This window comes from Cryptotermes secundus, unplaced genomic scaffold, assembly GCF_002891405.2.
Source record: "Cryptotermes secundus unplaced genomic scaffold, Csec_1.0 scaffold529, whole genome shotgun sequence".
Lineage (NCBI taxonomy): Eukaryota > Metazoa > Arthropoda > Insecta > Blattodea > Kalotermitidae > Cryptotermes > Cryptotermes secundus.
Genome location: NW_019737988.1, coordinates 333,410 through 353,615, shown reverse-complemented (window position 1 = coordinate 353,615; position 20,206 = coordinate 333,410). Strand labels below are relative to the sequence as shown.

The following is a 20,206-nucleotide window of genomic DNA, read 5'->3' as shown; positions in this document are numbered from 1 at the left end:
GAAAACAGACCTTTTACTTTCATTATGTGGTCCATGGTGCAAACCTTCAGTAAAAGGGTCATAATTAGGATATAAGAATGTTGATTAAGTTCGTGAAGACTCAAGACAAGCAATGGCGAGTAGAACAGGAAAACTGCCAAGGAGGGTTTGTGCATTCTGCTTACAAATAATCTGGCTTAGAAGCACTGGTGAGGATGTCAGTGCAGCTTTCAAGTCCAATTAGGAATCTGAAATTATATTTTACCCTGCACTAATCTAAATGATAATCAAACTTAATCCAAAAATTGCATAAAAAATGTAAACATTAAATGACTCATAATATTGAGTCTGTCACTGAGCCACATCTCCATCCCAAAAGTGAAATTAAGTGTATGGATGTGGGGTGAAGACTCTTTAGCTCCAGCTCTGCCAAAGATCTCATGCCTTAAGTTCTTGTAAAATTCTAAACTTGGAGATCTTCTCTTGCAAATACTTCCTTGCCATCTCACATACCATCAGACAACGAAGTTGATGTTCCCAGTTGTCTTGTTTGCACGGACACTTACCAGACTGTCTGCTATCTCCTGATTTTCTGTCTTCATACAGACAACTGAATTCTACAAGCTGCTTCTACCACACATACTGATTGATGGTCCCTCACAATTAATTCGCTTAGTGGGGGGTGGAGTCTAACTGGGTCCAATCGGCATGGTGGCCACTAACTGTCCTATTGTAGCCTGCCCCAGCTGATTATGATGATGGAGAATTTGGTGGAATGAATATTGGCAGGGGAAACCGAAGTACTCGGAGATAGAACACGAGCGGCTTTCTCCACCAGATTTACCGCTTTTGCTACTGTGACTACAGAATGCCTAGTGGGGTGCTCAAGTACATGCACGTTCCAAAACTTTTGCCTTTTTAAAATCAATATTAAAATGTGGAACAACTGTTTGTTGTAATAACTCCATACACAAAAATTTATCACATTAATAAGATTTTACAGAAGAAGAGAATACAGTCATGCCACAATGTACCTTTCTAAATGTGCCAAAGTTGATAGCAGGCCTTGACGACATCTCACTAAGTAGGCAATGTATGGAGACCTTTTCTGGTAATCTTCTTTAAGGGATTTGAAGAGCTTCCGGCAGCTGGAAGAACAAATGTTAAACAATTGCACACTCTTGAGGACATGACTGAAATGGGATACAAATAATACAGTATATAAAAACACATTACACGTGATCTTTCATCTGCTGCATTTGCTGGAAGAGCATTTCTGACTACCAAATGCCGAACAACACTTCAGCTTCAAATTCATGGGAGTGAATATGGAAGAAGTATTTTTACAAGGTTTTAAGTTGAAATAAATATATTCTAATATAATAAAATTATGTCCAAAAGTTGGGGGCCATCCAAATTTCATTATGTGGACAATTAGACATAATCTATAACAACTCAATATCCCAATTACATATACTCACCCACTATCATCGAAGAGCTGGATGCATCGAAGGGTTTCATGCAAATGTGCAATAAGTGAACGGTCTTGGAGATTGATAGCTTCTGCTAACTGCAATTTGAGAAATGAGACCAGCTCATTCTCCTTCTGTGCCTGAGATTCCCTCTGAAACAGTGCATTAGGAATAGCAACAGATCTTCAAGGCCAATGAACCGACAGATGCTAAACCTACCTTTCACTCGTATGTTACAACACATTCTTCTTGGGACAGGATATAGGTGGGGAATAACAAATTTGGGTAAGTGTAAATCAAAGGAAAATAAACATACCACGACCTTGACCTATTAAGGTACTGTTAACTGTATATTAACTATATGGAAAACAGCCCCTTTTAAGAAGCTGATAGTTGATCAGATGGCAAGAATTTCCATCACCATGGAACATGAACATTCTTTACCATGTTCATAAGAGACCATTTCTGAATCCTATTAATTCATTTTAATCATTAAAAAATATACACAGAAATGCCACACTCAAATACATTGTTAACCATTCACAAACAACAAAATAAACAATTTTTAATTACAATAAAAAGTTAGTACTCCAGTTTAAGGGAGAAACACAATAACCTGAAAACTTAAAATGATAGGACAGCAAAATAAATAAGACACTGATAAACTAGTACAGCTAAATGTATTTTCTTTAAAATATACTAAAGATTTAAGACAACTACTCTTAAGAAAAAAGTTGCATACCAGGTCTGACTAAAGTTCACGAATTCGCCACCGTTTGCTTGCCATGGCAGCAGTGGACAGAAACCTCAGTACAGTTTGATGACAATGGCATATCAGTATTTCACAGCTATGTTGTTGTTGTTGTTGATCTATGGCAGTCTCTTTCTGAGTAGCATCTATTATTGTCTGTGTGTTTTGGTGTGCTACCATGAGAATGTCAGAGCTTGAATTAGAGCACTGAACATTCCACAAAACCAGTTCCAAAATTATTTCAAGGGTGGAGTAGGCACTGGCATTGGTGCATAGCTTCCCATGGGAAGTACTTTAAAGGCGACCACACTGATATTCAGCAATGGGGTATGTAGCACTTTTACTGTGATGAGTTCACAAACTTTACTGTCAAACCACATATGTTTAATTCAATAGCAATAGTGGCACAAGCCCAGCACAAACTTTAACTATATCACAATTACATGTCACAAATTTTTAATCGTACTGGAGACATTTAGGAGCTGGGAGAGCATAGTCAGTATAGTGAGTGGCTACAAGCTGGACAACCGAGGGGTCGGAGTTCAAGTCCTGGTGAGGGTAAGAATTTTCACTTTTCTATGTCATCCAGACAAGCTCTGGGGTCCATCCAACCTTCTGTCCAATGGGTACTGGGGGCTCTTTCCCCTGGGGTAAAGCGGCCGGGGCGTGAAGCTGACCAATTATACCCCCATTCTCAGAGAGACAGCATCACATACCAAGAAGCAGTTTCAGGTTTCTTTTTACACAGGTAAGAAATGAACACAGTATCCATCAGCACATTACCTACTGTCCTTCTGCATGAAGCAGTCTTCTATAAAACACAAGAAAGAAGGATAGTCTCTTACTATATGGGTGGCAGAATCTGCAGCCCAGGGAACATGCTGCAGGTCTGCTGTGCTCAACACCATACGTAGCTTGCGTTTGGCATCAATGAACGCATATGAAGCTTCAATATTGGCTGGGTCCATACTTAATCTTTCATCCTCCACCTCACCCACTAGTTGTGGTGCTTTCAATTCTGTGCCAGCCTCAGATGCTGTCGAGTCTCCACTTGCACTAGGCTTACGTCGATACTTTGCAAGAATGTCCTCAGTTGTATCTACAATGAAAAAGGATCTAATATAAAATGACTATTCCATGATGCACAGGTGTGAAGGGAAAGCTCTCATTATTTCCTGTACAGAATAACATTCCAAACTTGGTTCCAATTGTTATATTTCTCCAGTTTGACCATATATTAAAAGCATCTGTTTCATGTTATTCAAAATGGTAATTCAGTAACTGAAACAGACACAATACTTGATTTTCTGTAAGAACTTGTTTACCCACTACTGATCAATATAGAGTCCATTTAATTAAGAATTTGGAGCATATTTTTTCCCCTTCTATTGACATAAACATTAGTGTGTTTAATACCGCTTTCATGCGGCTGGAAGGAACTCAAAATGCTTTCAGAATAGCAACACGTGTCCAGTGGGAAAGCAACCGTGTGCTATTTGTTTTCCAGCATTCCAAATAAACCAGTTTCCATTGTCAACTTAAGCGCTATACATATTCTGAAGTGCAATGTGTAATGGTGACAATGGTAGCAATAAAAGTCCTAATAATAATTTGACAGATCACTCTGATTCATTGCAGGTTTCCTATGCGGTAAGATGCTTGCCATTTTGAAAATCTGCACACGTACGTTCATTTTACCAAGGCACATGAAAATGAAATATACCTCCACCTTTGCAAATAAAAAGCCTCATTCCTATCAGATATCAAAATTTTATTAATGTGAATTTAACTTAATTCATGCCCTTGCTATTTATGGTTAAACTACAATAATTATGCTAATATCTATCAGTAACAGACACACTAATACCACACTAACCGCAATTCCTGTTAGACAAATGATAAACATACTGACTTGGACTGACTAGGGGATAAATTAAGATATATGACAACACCCTTAAAATATCATTCTCTTTGGATGGACAGCAGAAAACACAATGGACATGAAGATACATGCCCAATGGATGGTGCTTTGTTACAAAACGAACCTCAAAGCATATCAACAGCTCAAAAGCACACAAATGGGAAAGCTGCATGTGAATTCGACTGTAACCATTCTGAAAAATCTAACAACACTCTTAAAATGTTTGACTCATATTGGTATTCTTACTCCTGTTTCTTCATTGATAAATACAAGGTAAAAGATAAAGCTATCCCTGCAACAGGCTGTGGAGGCCCATAGGGTTGAGACATCAAGGCTGCCACATTTTCTAGACAATCGGCTCACAGATGGTGGTGAGGTTGTCAGCCTTACACACCAGCCACCCTTTACCCCAGGAAGGTTCCTGGTACTCATTTCTGTTAGAGGCTGGGTCAACCCCAGGGCCATAGTGCAGCTGGAAGAATTAAGTAAAGTGAAAAATCCATTAACGTCATCAGGAATCAAACCCATGAGTTTCTGGCTTGTAGCACAGTGCCTCAACCAACTATGCTACCATGTGCCCCTGATAAATGCAGAACTTCACCCTATTTTTGAACAAAAGGAAAAGAATAAATCCTCACCTTATAGTTGAGTAAAGTTGAGGTAAGGCTGACAACCTTACAAATATAAATCACTCTGTCCAATGTGACCTGTCTTCATATAGGTGTGATACTGTATGTATATACCGTAATGGATAGATGCCTATGTCCAAGAAACTGACTCATATTAGTATTCTTACTCCTGCTTCTTCATTGATAAATACAGGTAAAAGATAAAGCTATCCCTGCTATCACATTGGACGGAGTGATTTATATTTGTAATTGTTAGTGTGACGGACCAAGAAAAAAAAACTGACAACCTTACTACCATCTTTGAGCCGATTGTCTAGTAATGTGGGACCCTCAACGTCTCTCAACCATATGGGCCTGCATAGCCTGTTACAGGGATAGCTTTACTTTACACCGTTTAAAATATTTTCTTAAAGCAGCAGAATATTAAATTCTGAGATCATAAAAAAATAATTTTCTCCAGAATATTTATACAGCAATTTTATATTTTATAATCAAAACATTTGTAATAAAACATGCATGCAGGAACAAGGCTGTAAAAAAAGAATTTGTTTAATACAAAGTGCATGCACTATTGTTTAACGAAAATTAAGCCATATGATGCAGAGCATAACTACTCACCGTTACAGGTATGTGTTGGTCGCACCTCCTCTGACATTCCTCTCCTGAGTCTTAGGTGGGAAACATCCCCTTCACCAGCAGTTAAAGAAGATTCATAACTAGGAAAATCAAATACATGTCTTCTAAAAACACTAAATGTCATTCGTGAGTAACGTGTTCCTGAAAATCACTGTGTAATATGCAATCACAGACAGTGAGTTAATTTTAACACACCATAATAAGAATGTGTTCCAAAATCATGAAACTGTAAGCAAAAAATTATCAATAATTGCTTACACACAGCTTTCATAATCTTAATTACTATGTCTATGTGCATATTATTTTAAGCTTCTACATGTATAAAGATGATTAATTAATAATCATAATTAATAAAAATTCAGATTATAAAAAACAAAGCCTGTGAGAGCACAAATCATTTCTATTATTTTTTTCAATGGTGCCACATATCACAAGAACTGCAAACATTAAGCAGTTCACTTACACATTACACCATACATGGCCTCCTAGTGAGCACAATGCAGACAGGGCATTAAAAATGGGGGAGACAAAAACCCTAATAAAACAAACCATGACCACTGTCTGAAGGTGTAGGTGCACTTTTAGTAAGCAGGCGACAAGGCTACCTACCATCGGCTACTGAAATCATCAGATCCTCGCAGTGACTTGACTCTGCGACTCTTGAAAGAAAGTTTGAAGTTTCTGAAGAAACCTCTCTTATGCTTTTGATCATCATCAAGGAGATCCTGGAATGAAGACACAGCAAACACAATTTTATCACTATGTAAGCATAAGATTTATGAATTGCTCTTACTTAGTCACAGGTTTCAACTGGTTGGTTTAATAATGCTTTTCAATTGCAATGGTCATGCAGTGTTGAATGGTTGGTCATGGTAAACGACAAACTGTAAAGATCAGGAAGGGAATAGCTGTGACCAGTATAATGCCACTATGCCAGTATTTACAGGTAGACACATGGTCCAGTAAGGATAGCCTATTTCCTAGATCCAAATGTGACACCTCCTAAAAATGAAGTGGAACTGCTGCCCATTTAACCATAACATTCAGCAATGAATATGTATATGTACACAAACAAAAAACAAACAAACAAACTCTGTGCTTTTACTTCGCAAGCGAACTATACTGACTGAGTGACTGTCACTTGTCGGCGAAGTTACTGCCAACTTTACCAGACAGAGGGTGTCGCATGGTCAGCACAATGAATCCCCACAGTTGCTGATTTCGGTTTTCTAGACTGGAGTCGCCATTTCATTTAAACAGCTCCTCAGTTATCCTCACGAGGCTGAGTGGACCCCATTCCAGAACCACTACTTCTCAGAAAATCTGGTAGTATCGAGAATCGAACCTGGACCTCTGGATCTGTAGCCAGGAACTCTGACCACTAGACCACAGAGGCAGTTGATGTATATGTATACATGAGGTATATGTGGGCATACTTGCTTGAGGTCCATCACTATACTGTATCAACATGGGTCAGTGAAACAATGCAACAGTGAAGGTCAAAATAAAAGAAGTGTTTAAAAACAGTGAAAACATTATGTTTCATTTGCAAGTCAACTGCTTGTTAGTGGGGGCATGTGGTAGCGTAGTTGGTTGAGGCACTATGCTACAAGCTGGAAGGTTGCGGGTTCAAATCCCGATGAGGTCATGGCATTTTTTCAATTGACCTAATCCTTCTAGCCGCACTATGGCCCTGGGTTTGACTCAGCCTCTAACAGAAATGAGTACCAGGAATATTCTTGGGGGTAAAGGGCGGTCAGCGCATAGGGCTGCCAACCTTGCCACCATCTAGGAGCTGATTGTCTAGAGAAAATGTGGGAGCCTCAACATCTCACAACCCTATGGGCCTCCATGGCTTGTTACTGGGATACCTTTACTTACTTACTTTACTGCTTGTTAGTTTGTAACTGTACACTGTAATCCTCATTAAAACGATGCTTCAGAATGTGAAAATGAGCCTCTGATGCACGTAAACATGTGCAGTCACATGACAGACTCCAAACATCACTAAACCTAAAATAGCCAACATAACTAACTCACTCCATCCACATACATGAATCCTTGGCGAGAAGCTGAGAATTGTTCTGCTGCTCAGGAAGTTGTATTTTTTTATCGATAAAACCTAGAGGTCGTAACATGTTCATTACATTCTGGCCCTAGAATCTGTCCTGAGTCAATGAATCACTGTGTTCCAAAAAGGCAGGAAATTTCTTGAGCATGAGATAAGTCACCATCAGCATCTCAAGGAAAGCTAAACTCAGTGCAAGTGTTAGGTAAAGCCAAAAAAACTGATGGCCAGCCAGCTGGATGAGCCTAACGCACATTTCTTTTTGGGGGGGGGGTAGAGGAATATGTAGTGCTGATGAACTCAAGATCAGCAGGGTAAAACCTACTTCAAATAAATAAACTATCAGTAACATACTGACTTTGACCCTGTGTAGTAAAGAGTAGGCCGACATATGGCACAACCTTAAAAATAAATATCTACTGGCATAGAGAAGTGTCAAGTGCAAGTGGTTCTACTGAAATCTTGTAGAAAAGTGAACCACTTTTCCAAAATATATGCATACTTTGTATAAATACCGTATTTACGCATGTATAGGCCGCAGCACAATTTTCAGACAGAAATTATAGAAAAAATAATTTTCTTGGAATATTATTTCAGGAGTAGAACACCCTGTATTACTAATTATGAATATATTTTTTTTAAATGAAGTGTGATTTCGAATATTTCGAATATAAGCCGCACCCCAGTTTTCCTCTTGAATTTTTGGCAAAAAATGTGCGGCGTAAATACGGTACACAGTACTATTCTTTGTTTACCCATATATTTAAGACGTTTAATTTCATCAGAGAAATTGTAGATAAATTAAAAGGATTATAAGTAAAATATCAAGAAAATAAGTAGTACCCAGTAAGATGTTTCGGATATGACCTACTGGCATGTGTGGGAAGTTATTTCACCAATGATAAATATATATGTCAATGTTATGCAAGAGTAAAACTGTATTAACCGTTCAGCGTGGTTTGACGTGTATGTTTCGTCAAGGTATTTAAATCGTCTGCGGGGGTTCGACGTCTATGTTTCGTCCAGCTGCACACCTATGTTATAACGCCCATAATAATTGATGGTTTTGCTGTAGATTGTTAGATTTTTCGCTGGCCTGTTGTCAGAAGGACAGTATATAATAAGACACGACTTTAGCTGCGTTAAATCATCGCTACATATGCCTGTCTTGCAGCAAAATCCTGTTGCTCTTGGGAGAGATTTCCTCATTCAAACTGTTATGAATGGTGTGTTTTTTTTTCTATGAAGTTATAAACAGCAGAGACGTGATATGTGCTTTGTTTATAATATCATATTGCCCTGAGCTGGCCACACCAACACACTCAATTGGAATTCTTAGAAGAGGGATGTCCAAATTTTATTCTTGCAAGATCGATTGATTTCGCACAGTACATAGCAGCCAGTTCTTACAAAAACGCCACAAATTAAGGCAGAACACTGTGGTCACCCCCTGTGACGATACGGGTGTGTGTGGGGGAGGGAAAAGAACTCATTCCTTCATGTATTATCGCTCCAGTTGACTCCATTTTATCGTACTGACCTTGGTGGTCGTTTCGAGGGATGACCATAAATATTTTTTTGAGCCAGCTAAGCTCTGCTTTCGTTCACTACATACCAGGCAGTTCTTAGAATAACTTCATGAATTCTGTGGTCACCCCTACGACATCTGATGCAGCCAAGATGGATGGAAAATGAAACGCAGAAGCACCAACCCTTGTTATGATAACATAAAGGTTGAATTTACTGCAGCTAATCTGGCAAGCTATATGACTCACGGAGACATTTCCTTTTGTATTCCCCCCACGGGGAAGAAGGCAAGGCCGCACAGAAGATGTTTGGTTTACGGAAAAAAGAGCCAAATGAGAGATATGCAGTATTGGTGTGGTGAATGTGAGACGGTATTGAGTATAGAAGAATGCTTCAATGCGTACCATACTCTGCTCAAATTCTAAGCCACCTGCTTCCATTGCCGAAATACTGGGCGCTCATATTATAAGGCAAGGTTATAAAACCATCTTTTAAGATCATTTTAGTGAAAGTTTCATGCTTCAAGGCGTACGATACACTGCTCAAATTCTAAACCAACTGCTTCCATTGCCGAGATACCGGGCGCTCATATTCTAAGGTAAGGTTATAAAACCACCTTTTAAGATCATTTTAGTGAAAGTTTCATGTTCCTATCTCATATAATTTAAGAACAATGATGAATAAATCATTTTCGAGCAAAATTTAAATGGTCGGTTGAATATATTACCGCCAGAGAGACACGGCAGCAGAATTTAAATGACCGCGCAAAAGGGTTAAACAACAAACATATTTCATGCATATAATCAGTTTATATGAAGGCTATTCTGGAGAAACCTCTGTTTACTTTAGGCAACTAATGTAAGGGTGGGGGAGAGCTCACACATGTGAAGTAGTGTCACACGATTCATTGCCTTGTAAACCATCACATACCAGGTCATATAGATTTTGTTCTTGCCTCTACAGAGAGAGTTATGATGTGTCCTGTGATTGATAATCCTGACAGCTGTGAAATTTGTGATGTTATCCACTTTCTTCGCGCTATAAACAGGAGTGCTACAGAAATCCATTGTGAATTATGTGCAGTTTATGGCCAAAATGTAATGAGTGAAGGAACTGTAAGAAGATGGTGTAGAATGTTCAAAGACAGATAACAAATGTTCATGATGAAGAGTGAAGCAGCTGGCCATCTGTAGTGAGTGATCATCTTGTTCAAAGTGAAAGAAAGCACTTCACAGTTTCAGAACTTTCATGTGAATTTCCTCAAATTTTATGTACTCCTCTCTACAAGATTATAACAGTTACATTAGGTTATCATCCCAAGTTCTTTGCATGACTGGTTCTGAAAATGCTCAGGGGTGCATACAAAATGCACAGAATGGCTTAGGCTTGACACTTTTAAAGCAATACCACAAAGATGGTAATGAATTTCTTAATGACATCATACAAGTAACAGGTGATGAAACCTGGGTTTCATTTATGAATGTTGAAACCAAAGAGCAGTCAAAGCAGTGGATGCGCGCACGCGCGCATGCACACACACACATGCTTAAAAAGTTTAAACAAATGTCTGCAAGAAAGCTGATGGTAACTGTTTTCTGGGAAGGAAAGGAGTGCTAATGGTGGGATTCATGCAGCAAGGGACCACAATAATATCAGAAGTGTATTGCAAAACACTAAGAAAACTGCATAGGGCCAACCATTCAGAACAAAAGGTGGGGAATGCTAACACCTGGTGTAGTGCTCTTCCATGACAATGTGTGTCAGCATACAGTTGCTCACACTTGAGCACTGCTGAAGCATTTCAACTGAGAGTTGTTTGATCACTCTCCTTGCAGCCCTGATTTTGCTTCGAGTGACTACCACCTGTTTACCTACCTGAAGAACTGTTTGTGATTACAGTGCTTCAGCAGTAATGAGGAGTTAATGGAAGATGTCAAAACGTGGCTGAGCTCACAGGTGGAAGACTTCTTTCGCACTAGCATACAAAATCTTATTCCCTGATATAACAAGTACCTCAATTCTGGCTGTGACTACGTTGAGAAGTAGCTTAACCATGTACATATTTTTTGTATATAATAATTTTTTTCTCATTGTTTGTTCAGTTAACAGCTCACCAGAGGTTATTTTCTGAATAGTCCTCTTATAAATACCTTCTTCCAGTTACAGTGACCAGCCGATCAGAGTGGCTGTGCGGTCTAAGGCATGAAATGTCTTTGCTCCCTTGAATGCTGGGATCGTGGATTCGAATCCCACTCAAGACATGAATGTTTGTGTGCATTTATTATTTGTTTGTGTTGTTCTGTGTGTAGGTAGCAGCCTTGAAACAGGCTGGTCCCTCATCCAAGGAGTCCTACTGATTGCATATATGATTAAGAAACTGAAAAAGCGGCCAAGGTCCAACAGAAGGACTGCAGAGCCATAAATAGACAGACAGAGAGGCAAACAGACACTTACATTTACGTTATGAAAATAAGGCTTTTACCTTGTCTCCTCGCTCGGCAGTCTTATCAAAGCTAATGCTCTTAGGAATTGCTCCTGTGGAAGAACCAGCAGGCTGTTTTGTTACAATCACCTCTTCATCTGCCATCATGGCATGACCATTTAAAACCAGTGTGGCAGGAGCAAGTGGCAAATCTATGAAAAACAGAATAAACTGATACAACAAAGAACTAAAGTGGATGTTACAGAAGACTGAGGGTGACTGATGGTGGCGTAATAGCAATCACTGTTCCATGATGAAAGTTACATAAATGTATGTCATTTGGTAGTTCAGTCTTTTATTAGTCACTGCCTACTGTTTATTGTAGCCATTGTAAGTTTATATATAATGTGACATCTCAGACCTCTCAAATGCATCACACTTGTGACCAGATCTGAGCTGCATGAGGCAACTTTCTGAACCATGAGTGGTCAATATATTACATTGCTAAATACCTAAATAGTGCATATTTAGGGGTAAATAACAAAGAAAGTACAAAGGAAAACATTTTCATGCTTTTCAAACTGAACCCAAGTATCAGAATTTTCACAGGGAAGTTAGAAACTTACGGTATGAGGTCTTTTAATAATTACGGACATGTAAATGGAGACAGGCCAATGCAGTATGTTGCTAAATCATAAGATTGATGCATATGGTAATCATAGGTTCAGGCGGAAGCAATCTATAATGCAGTAACTTTGCGAATGCAATTATTTTTGCATAGCACATGGCCACCCACCATGTTCTGTTACAACCACTTTAAACTGCATATGGTCAACAGACTTCCAGAATGTGTGACTCCATACACATACCTGGAGTAGGCGTCACAGTCTTTGGTCTGGGATCAGAGCCACTGCCACTGCTGCTTGTTGAAGCCAGGCTGGTTGAACTGAGTCTTACCACACTAGGAATTACATCTCCCACACTGTCTCTGTCAGCTTCCTCTTCACCATGCATTTGCTACAACAATGTACGTATGCATTAAGTTTGTGCATGCAATGAAGTGATGCGAACTTGAATATGAGTTCAATAACAAAAATAACTGACATTAAAGAACTTAAACTAAACTAACTATACCACCTCAAGACAGTAACTAAAATGGTAAAGTTGTCCCTGTGATTAACTAATTAAGCATTATGCCATGAAGGAGTATTGGGGAGTGGATGTATAGATCCACATTTTCTTGACCTTCACAATAGCTGGAGGTGAGTGGTCAACTTCACGCTCCGGCCACTTTACCCCCCAGGGAAAGAGCCGCTGGTACCCACTGGATAGGAGGATGGGTGGACCCCAAACCCGGTCTGGACAACATGGAGAAGAGAAAATTATTGACCCTAGCAGGACTCAAAATCCAAACCCTCAGTTGTCCAGCCCGTAGCCAGTTGCTATACTGACCACGCTATCCCAGCTCAAGACAGTAAATTACGTATCACATTTCACTACATAATTTGTACCACAGTGATTTTCCACACCTCACTTTTGACAGTGAAATTAGTGGAAAATTTCCTTTGAATATCACATTCCATTCTTAAGTATGAAAGACAATACTGATGAAAAATCTTGTCACCAAATACCGAAAGAGTTATCTGATATAAAACCTGCACAACAGAAGAGAGCAAGAGGACAACAGTATTTGGCACAATTCAGCAACTATTGTTCTCTGCTGACTGCTACATGCAACATGACCTGTGCTGTGATTCTTCAACCATTTGATTGTGATACACAAAATGTGTTGTGCTGCTGCAAAATAACATGACAGACATGACATAAAAACTGAGATTAAAGAGCTTAAATATAGTGTAATAAATATTCAACAAGCATCACAAAAATGTTACCATTTACAATTAAAAATGTCCTTGTGAATATGATGCACTTTGTTAAAGACATATTATTTTATGGTGTATGTTCTGGAATGTGTTAAAGTTTAATAATACTACAAAAAGGGTTACAATAAAATGCTCTATAAGCCTTCTTCTGTTATCATTTAATACTGTATAGGACATACAAGGCTTGTCTTCCTCAGAAAATGTTTTGCTTTTGTGGGAAAGTCAGACAGTGATGACAAACTATTTTCATAAATCCTCCTAGAAATCATGCATCCAAGTTAGTGATTATGAAATTTGGGGTAATAATGTGTATATGTTACGTGACAAAATAAAGTATAACAGCTCACACTCTGCATGGTTGTGATATATATGTCACATTCTGAGAGTATGTGGCTTTAAAAATATAACTAACATAAACATGTGCAATCACAGTTGATCACAAAATTAAATTTTTGAGAAAACCAATTCCAATAAGCTCACCTTTACACATCAGTTACAGGGATATCATAGCAAAACCCACATTCCAAATTAAAGTGGGAACATGGCATATAAGAATTATAGGATTATGAAACCATACTGAAAATAATATACATTCTGTGGTTTGACTGATGTTCTATGACTAATGGAATTTGATATCAACTTTAAAATCTGAACTTCAAAGAGATATTCATCACCAAATTATGTAATAATGTGAAGTAATAGACAGTTCAATGGAGGCAAGCAGTAGCATAGTTGATTGAGGCACTATGCTACAAGCCAGAAGTTTGTGGGTTCGATTCCTGCTAAGGTCACTGAATTTTTCAATTGACCTAATCCTTCCAGCTGCACTATGGCCCTAGGGTTGACTCAGCCTCTAACAGAAATGAGTACCAGGAATCTTCCTTGGGGTAAAGGGTGGCTGGTACGCAAGGCCTCCAACAGTAGCAAGGTCAGTTTCACTGCTACTCCACCTCAGATATGGCAAGGCCAAGGCAACCAACAAAACTACAAGCAGAGGCACTATCCACAACGTAAATACTGTAGCAGCAACACAAACAAAATGCNTGCCGAAACATGTAGTGAGAGTGAAAGGAGGGGATAAATAAATGTATGCACTAGAAGACGGATAAAATAAATCATGGACTAAAATGCCACATGCTTATATAGGGATTCTCAAAATAACAAACTGAGAGGAAGAAGGAGGCAGTCAGAGTGTGAGACATGAATACACGGCACATTTGTTCCTTAGAATAGTACTGATATGCTTGCAGGTTTATTTCCACATGATGTAGCCATCACATGCTTATGCTGTGTAATATGACCTTGCAACCTACGTCTCATTCAGGAGCCAAGGAGTAAGTTTTAATACGTATGCCATGAGATGATATGGTTAACTTGAACTGACTCATTTATGGCATTCTATGAAATGGCTTCGACCCCAGGTCTGAACATGTGGGATTTATGGTAGACAAAATGACACTGGGGCAGGTTTTCTCTCATTCTTCTGCTTTCTCTTGCCAATTCTCATTCCACCAACTGCTCCATATTCATTAACCATTCTATCACTGACCCTATATATGTAGGTCGTACCGAAAGTCATGAGAAACTTTTTTTGCATGCAATCTAGGAATGGCAGACGAAAGAGAGTATGGTAGAAGGTGGAACCAGCTGTTGTGTTAACCTTGAGTATCTTGTGACATCAATAGCTTGCATCACGTGACCAGTATCACTCCTAACAAAATGGCCGACAACCATATGTCCTTTCACCAGTGTGCTGTCATCGAATTTCTTGTGAAAGAGGAAATCCCTGCTGCAGAAATTCACCAGAGACTTCAGCATGCTTATGGAAGTGTGTGTGCATGGGTGCGAGCAGTGTTCGAAGATGGGTGAAACATTTTAAAAATGGGAACACCAGCATCGAAGATGGGCCTCAGAGCAGTCATCCTCGAACAGCCTCAACTGAACGCAACAAGGAAAGAGTGGATGAGATCATTCAAGATGACAGGCGTGTGACTGTGGACACAATAGCCCAAAAACTTGGAATAGGGCACAGTGCAGTACAGGAGATGATTGAAAGCTTGGGCTATAGGAAAGGTCGTGCTCGTTGGGTCCCACGATTATTGGCCAAAGACCACAAAGGTCAGCGAAAAGCCATCACCTCAGAACTGCTGCAGAGATATCGACATGAAGGCGATGATTTTTTGCTCTGTATTGTGACAGGTGAAAAAAGCTAGTTTCACCATTTCAAGCCTGAAATGAAACGGCAGAGTATGGAATGGTACCGTTTGCATTCTCCATCAAAAAAGAAGGCAAAGACAGTGCTATCAGCTGCGACGGTGATGGGCACAGTCTTCTGGGGTGCAAAGGGGTTTATTCTGGCCGAATTCCTGGAACCTGGGCAAACCATCAATGCTGCTTGTTATGTCCATATGCTGCACAAGCTCTGTCATGCATTGCGCGATACATGTCCGGGATGAAACATCATCATCCTGCATGACAAATGCTCGCCCCCACGCTGCTCGCCTCACAGTGGAAGCAAATGCAAAGATGGGGTGGGAAGTTCCACACCCCTCATATAGCCCTGATCTGCCACCCTCCGACTACCATCTTTTCGGATTTGTGAAGGACAACGTTTTGAGACAAGGGAGGCAATTCAGAAAGCAGCGCGTCAATGTCTTCAGATGGCTGGAATGGAATTACAGAAGGGGAATTTTCAAACTCCCAGAACGCTGGGAGAAATGTGTACAAAGAAGTGGCGATTATGTGGACAAATAAAGAAAGTTCTGTAGATTGAGGTGGTGTATTTGGTTTGTCAATAATAAAGCATGTTAATTTACAAAAAATTGTTGCTCATGACTTTCAGTACGACCCTCATAGTTTCAATTTTGACAGCATTGTTAAATAATATAACAAAATAATAAAAAAGAAATTATATAAATTGGTATACCATAAACTAATTGTTCACATAACTGGGCTTCTTGTTACTGGCTATAGCTTTACTACAGAACTATCATTAATTTCTTAAGTTCCCCCCCCCCCCCTGCAGCTGATTCAATGCTTAAAAGAAAGTATTAGTTTTACGACAATAGAACTGCAACATACAGCAGATTAATGCAAGCTGCCATGATATATGAAGGCAAATCGAAAAGTCTTTACCCTTATTTTTTTTAGCCAAAATATACATTCAATATAACACGGTATGCTTGGACCAGCCCAGCATTAACTCTCAGCTGATGCATGGCACTGCGCCACTGTCAGTCGGAGAAAATGGCTGGTGTGCTCAACACGTGCACGTCATATGAGCAGCGAAGTGTTATTCATTTTCTATGGAGCAAGGGACGAACATCCATTGAGATCCATAGGGAAATGCAGCTGACATATGGGGACAAATGTCTCACTTTGAGAAGTGTGCGGTCATGGTGTTGTGAGTTCACTAATGGTCGGGAAGACCTTAATGACAATGAGCGGTCGGGGCAGCCTCACACCTCGCTCACACCAGACAACATTGCTTGTGTGGATGCAATGGTGAAAGCGGATCGGCATGTGCACCTGAAGGTCATTTCCAAGGAGCCTGGTATTTTGTATGGCAGAGTTTACGATATCGTTCACGATTCCCTGGGGTATCGCAAGGTTTCACGTCGGTGGGTGCCTAAGCCGAATTCTACAAGAGCAGCATCTCCAAACTAGTGGTGTGATGGGGCAAATGCCTGAACTGGGGTGGTGACTATGTGGAAAAATGTCAAAGGTACTTAGAACACTGCCTGTATTTTGATTTCCCTGTAGATGTATTATTGTGGCTGAAGGAAAATAAGTGCAAACACACTTTGACTTATATTACAATTACAAACATGGCCAATATGATACCACATTTTGAAACATGCCTCTCTAATCTTATCAACAGTCTGAGATGGTAGAAGAAATGTGATGAAATGGAAATACATGATTTACCTGTACTATTTACCACAGAGGCACCGTACGAAGTGAAATTCCCAAAATATCTGTACCTTCTGAAGCTTAACTCAAGTTGCAATTTATCAAATACTTTCATGTGCTGCCTGCTCAGGGCCATCACACTTCTCAATAGTGGTAATGGATTAGTATGCAGCATTGGTGGAATGATTAATATTAATGATAAATAAACACAGTAAATTATGAATCAATTTCAGTACCATTTTACACAGAAAGGGAAACTATAATATAGCCCAATGTGAGATAAAAACAGAAAACTGAATTCTGTATGGTTGGTTCTACATGAAGTAAAGCAGTAAAAGCACATATTAACACCAAACAAGCCAAAACAAGAAAGGATATATTACAGATGGGAATTACAATCATACCTCTGACTTCAGATCGGCATCCATGTTTGCAGTATTTCCACCTCCTGCATGACGTGCAGTTGCTGGTACATGTGGCTGAATATGACTGGTAACTGCAACACCCTGTGCTGAAGCATGATTGGCCTGAATATGTACCATAGGTACAGTGCTTGCAGACACATGATTAGAGAGCAGTGGCGGCGGAGGTAATGGATTTGGGCCCCTGTTCTGAAGGAGCTGTGCTGTTGGTGCTATGGAGCCATTATGCAGTGCTGGCAGTGTCAAAGGACCTGGGATGTGGACGATGCTCACACTTGCCTGACTTGCAGCAACTACTGCTGGTTTCAGGTCCAGCGGTTTGTCTATTTTGTCAATCACGTGAATCAGTCGAGTATCCTCTGCTGTGCTTTGAGAACCTAAATGATAATTGCATATGAGCTACAAATCCAATGTTTATACTGATATGTCCGAACATACTTCCTACATTCAAATGTAATGAAGAACTGCACCTTCTTGTCAGAGACTGCAAAAGAATTTGCTCAGTTTTATGAAAAACATGTAGACTGTCATCTTTTGGGTTATGACACAAGATTTTTATGAATGTTTAAAAGAATCATGATGCTTCTCTCTTCAGGATCCACTTATAACTTGAAGATGGAAACAAAATTTAAATCCTTAGACACAAAATGCTCTTGCACAAGGCTGAAATATATGTGTTCTCATCCAACCATGAAGCAAGCTTACTAAATAATTTGCATCACATGAACTATCCAACTCTTTTCATATGAAAGCTGGTACAATCTAGCACATATGCAGATTGATATAATATGAGGAAGGTTAAATTCTGTAGGTGGGCGGACAATATTAAAATGGATCTTAGAGAGACAGGATGGGAAGGTATGGATTTGATTGATCTGGCTCAGGATAGGGACCAGTGGAGGGCTCTTGTGAACACGGTAATGAACCTTCGGGTTCCATAAAATGCTGGGAAATTCTTGAGAAGCTGCAGAATTGGCGGCTCCTCCAGAAGGGCTTAGCTCCATGAATAAGTAAGTAAGGTTAAACTCTCTCCTGTGCTTAAGCAGCATGAATGAAGGTAAAGGTCCACACACACTAATTTCAGCTTTAAACTGAGATCACAGTCTACTTCTCATCACAGTTGCTTTACCTGCAGAGGAAGTCCTTAATAACCCTTATGATAAGAGGCTAATTTTACCCCAGAATCATTTTAAATTTGGATGAAAAAGGAAGCGAAAAATCCTAATGCCCATGACAGAATCTGAATCCCAACCACAGTAAGAGTTTTTGTACCTCTAGTACAACATGTAAAATGGTCCATTTCATTTCTTGAGTGAAGCAATAAACAAACTCTAATTATATAATGATATGACAACAACAAAATTAAATAAAATGTCTGTTTTGTAATAAGCACAGGGACTCAGTTATAAATTATGTTTACCTATATTTTTTTAAGTACTTCCTGGAATAACCTATGATGCCTAGTTCTCTTTAAATAAACACAGAGGAAACAAACATTATAAATTACCTAATAATTACATAGTTTTGTAATTTAGCTGTGGACCTGATTTTCCGGTACAGATTTCTAGTAGCTACAAAGCTGTAAAATATAAACTCAAACTTTTACATTGAAATGTTTCAGGCACAAAATAATGTTTCATCCAGAATTTTAACTATGTTTATGGTTCAAGAGTTACCAATATCAAATGATAAAGTAAATATAGTGTTCTTTCTCTTCTTAAATTGTTAGCTTACAGTCCACATAAAAATGACTTGAATCAAAGTTATATACATTTTGAAGCTGTATCCATTATGTAAATTACACTACAGTCTCCAATCAGAATACTGTCTGAAATCTATAATTTTGGGCACCTGTATTTCTTACATTCTAATTTCAGTGATATGAAGTTACCATGTTTGTTGAAGTCCATTGGAATGTGGCTACGATGTGCAGGATTGTTGGCACTACTGTCCACGTACTCAACAGTACGTCGACGATAGTCTGCTTTTCCACCACCACGACCAGTTACATTCCATGCTGGATGCGAGCCTCCATCTACCCTAGTAGGCGATGAAGGTGCCAACATGGATGATCGTCCCATAGGATCCTCACGGATTGGCCGAAAACCTAAGTTGACACCCACTGCTGAGATTAGTATTTATAAAACCAAATGGTGAAATTAATATACAGCTTTTAACAGAATGTGACCTCCATCTTAATGAGTACATTTCTGTCACATATTCTACAACAGAATCTGCTTCTGTTATGATGATCATCAGTGACGGCTTGTAGCTGTCTGAACAGGTTGGTCCAAATAAAATGTATCCTCCCAATCATGCCTATAATTTAGAAAACACAGGAAAATCTCCTTGTCCTTATTTAAACATGCATGTTTTAAGATATTACTTTTCTAAGTTACACAGTAACTAGCCCCCAACAACTATAGGCACATTCTGCACTGACAAGATCATTTTAAACAATGGTGGTGTGCCCCCTTGTGACTTGCAGCTGAACATCTTACTCCTCTTGGTAGCAATACAATGCCCCCTTAGGTCGGGGAGGAATTTGGATCCTGCAAGGTTTATCTGTGCCTTAAACTGCTCA

At 39.3% G+C, this 20,206-nt stretch overlaps 1 protein-coding gene across 4 annotated transcripts in view; it reads right to left on the bottom strand.

The window, feature by feature from the left end:
* The window catches only part of LOC111870632 (GTPase-activating protein and VPS9 domain-containing protein 1), a 55,767-nt gene that overhangs the window by 10,916 nt on the left and 24,645 nt on the right, over positions 1-20,206 (bottom strand). For 3 of the 4 annotated variants that reach the window (XM_033753941.1, XM_033753940.1, XM_033753942.1), the window contains exons 16-24: positions 19,514-19,744; positions 17,605-17,999; positions 12,275-12,422; positions 11,466-11,617; positions 5,998-6,113; positions 5,371-5,468; positions 3,048-3,301; positions 1,461-1,603; positions 1,014-1,127 (exon numbers count right to left, since the gene is read on the bottom strand). In XM_033753941.1, the coding sequence (XP_033609832.1) occupies positions 1,014-1,127; positions 1,461-1,603; positions 3,048-3,301; positions 5,371-5,468; positions 5,998-6,113; positions 11,466-11,617; positions 12,275-12,422; positions 17,605-17,999; positions 19,514-19,744 (1,651 nt within the window). The remainder of the gene's footprint in view (positions 1-1,013; positions 1,128-1,460; positions 1,604-3,047; positions 3,302-5,370; positions 5,469-5,997; positions 6,114-11,465; positions 11,618-12,274; positions 12,423-17,604; positions 18,000-19,513; positions 19,745-20,206) is intronic. The other variant, XM_033753943.1, reaches the window with a different exon arrangement.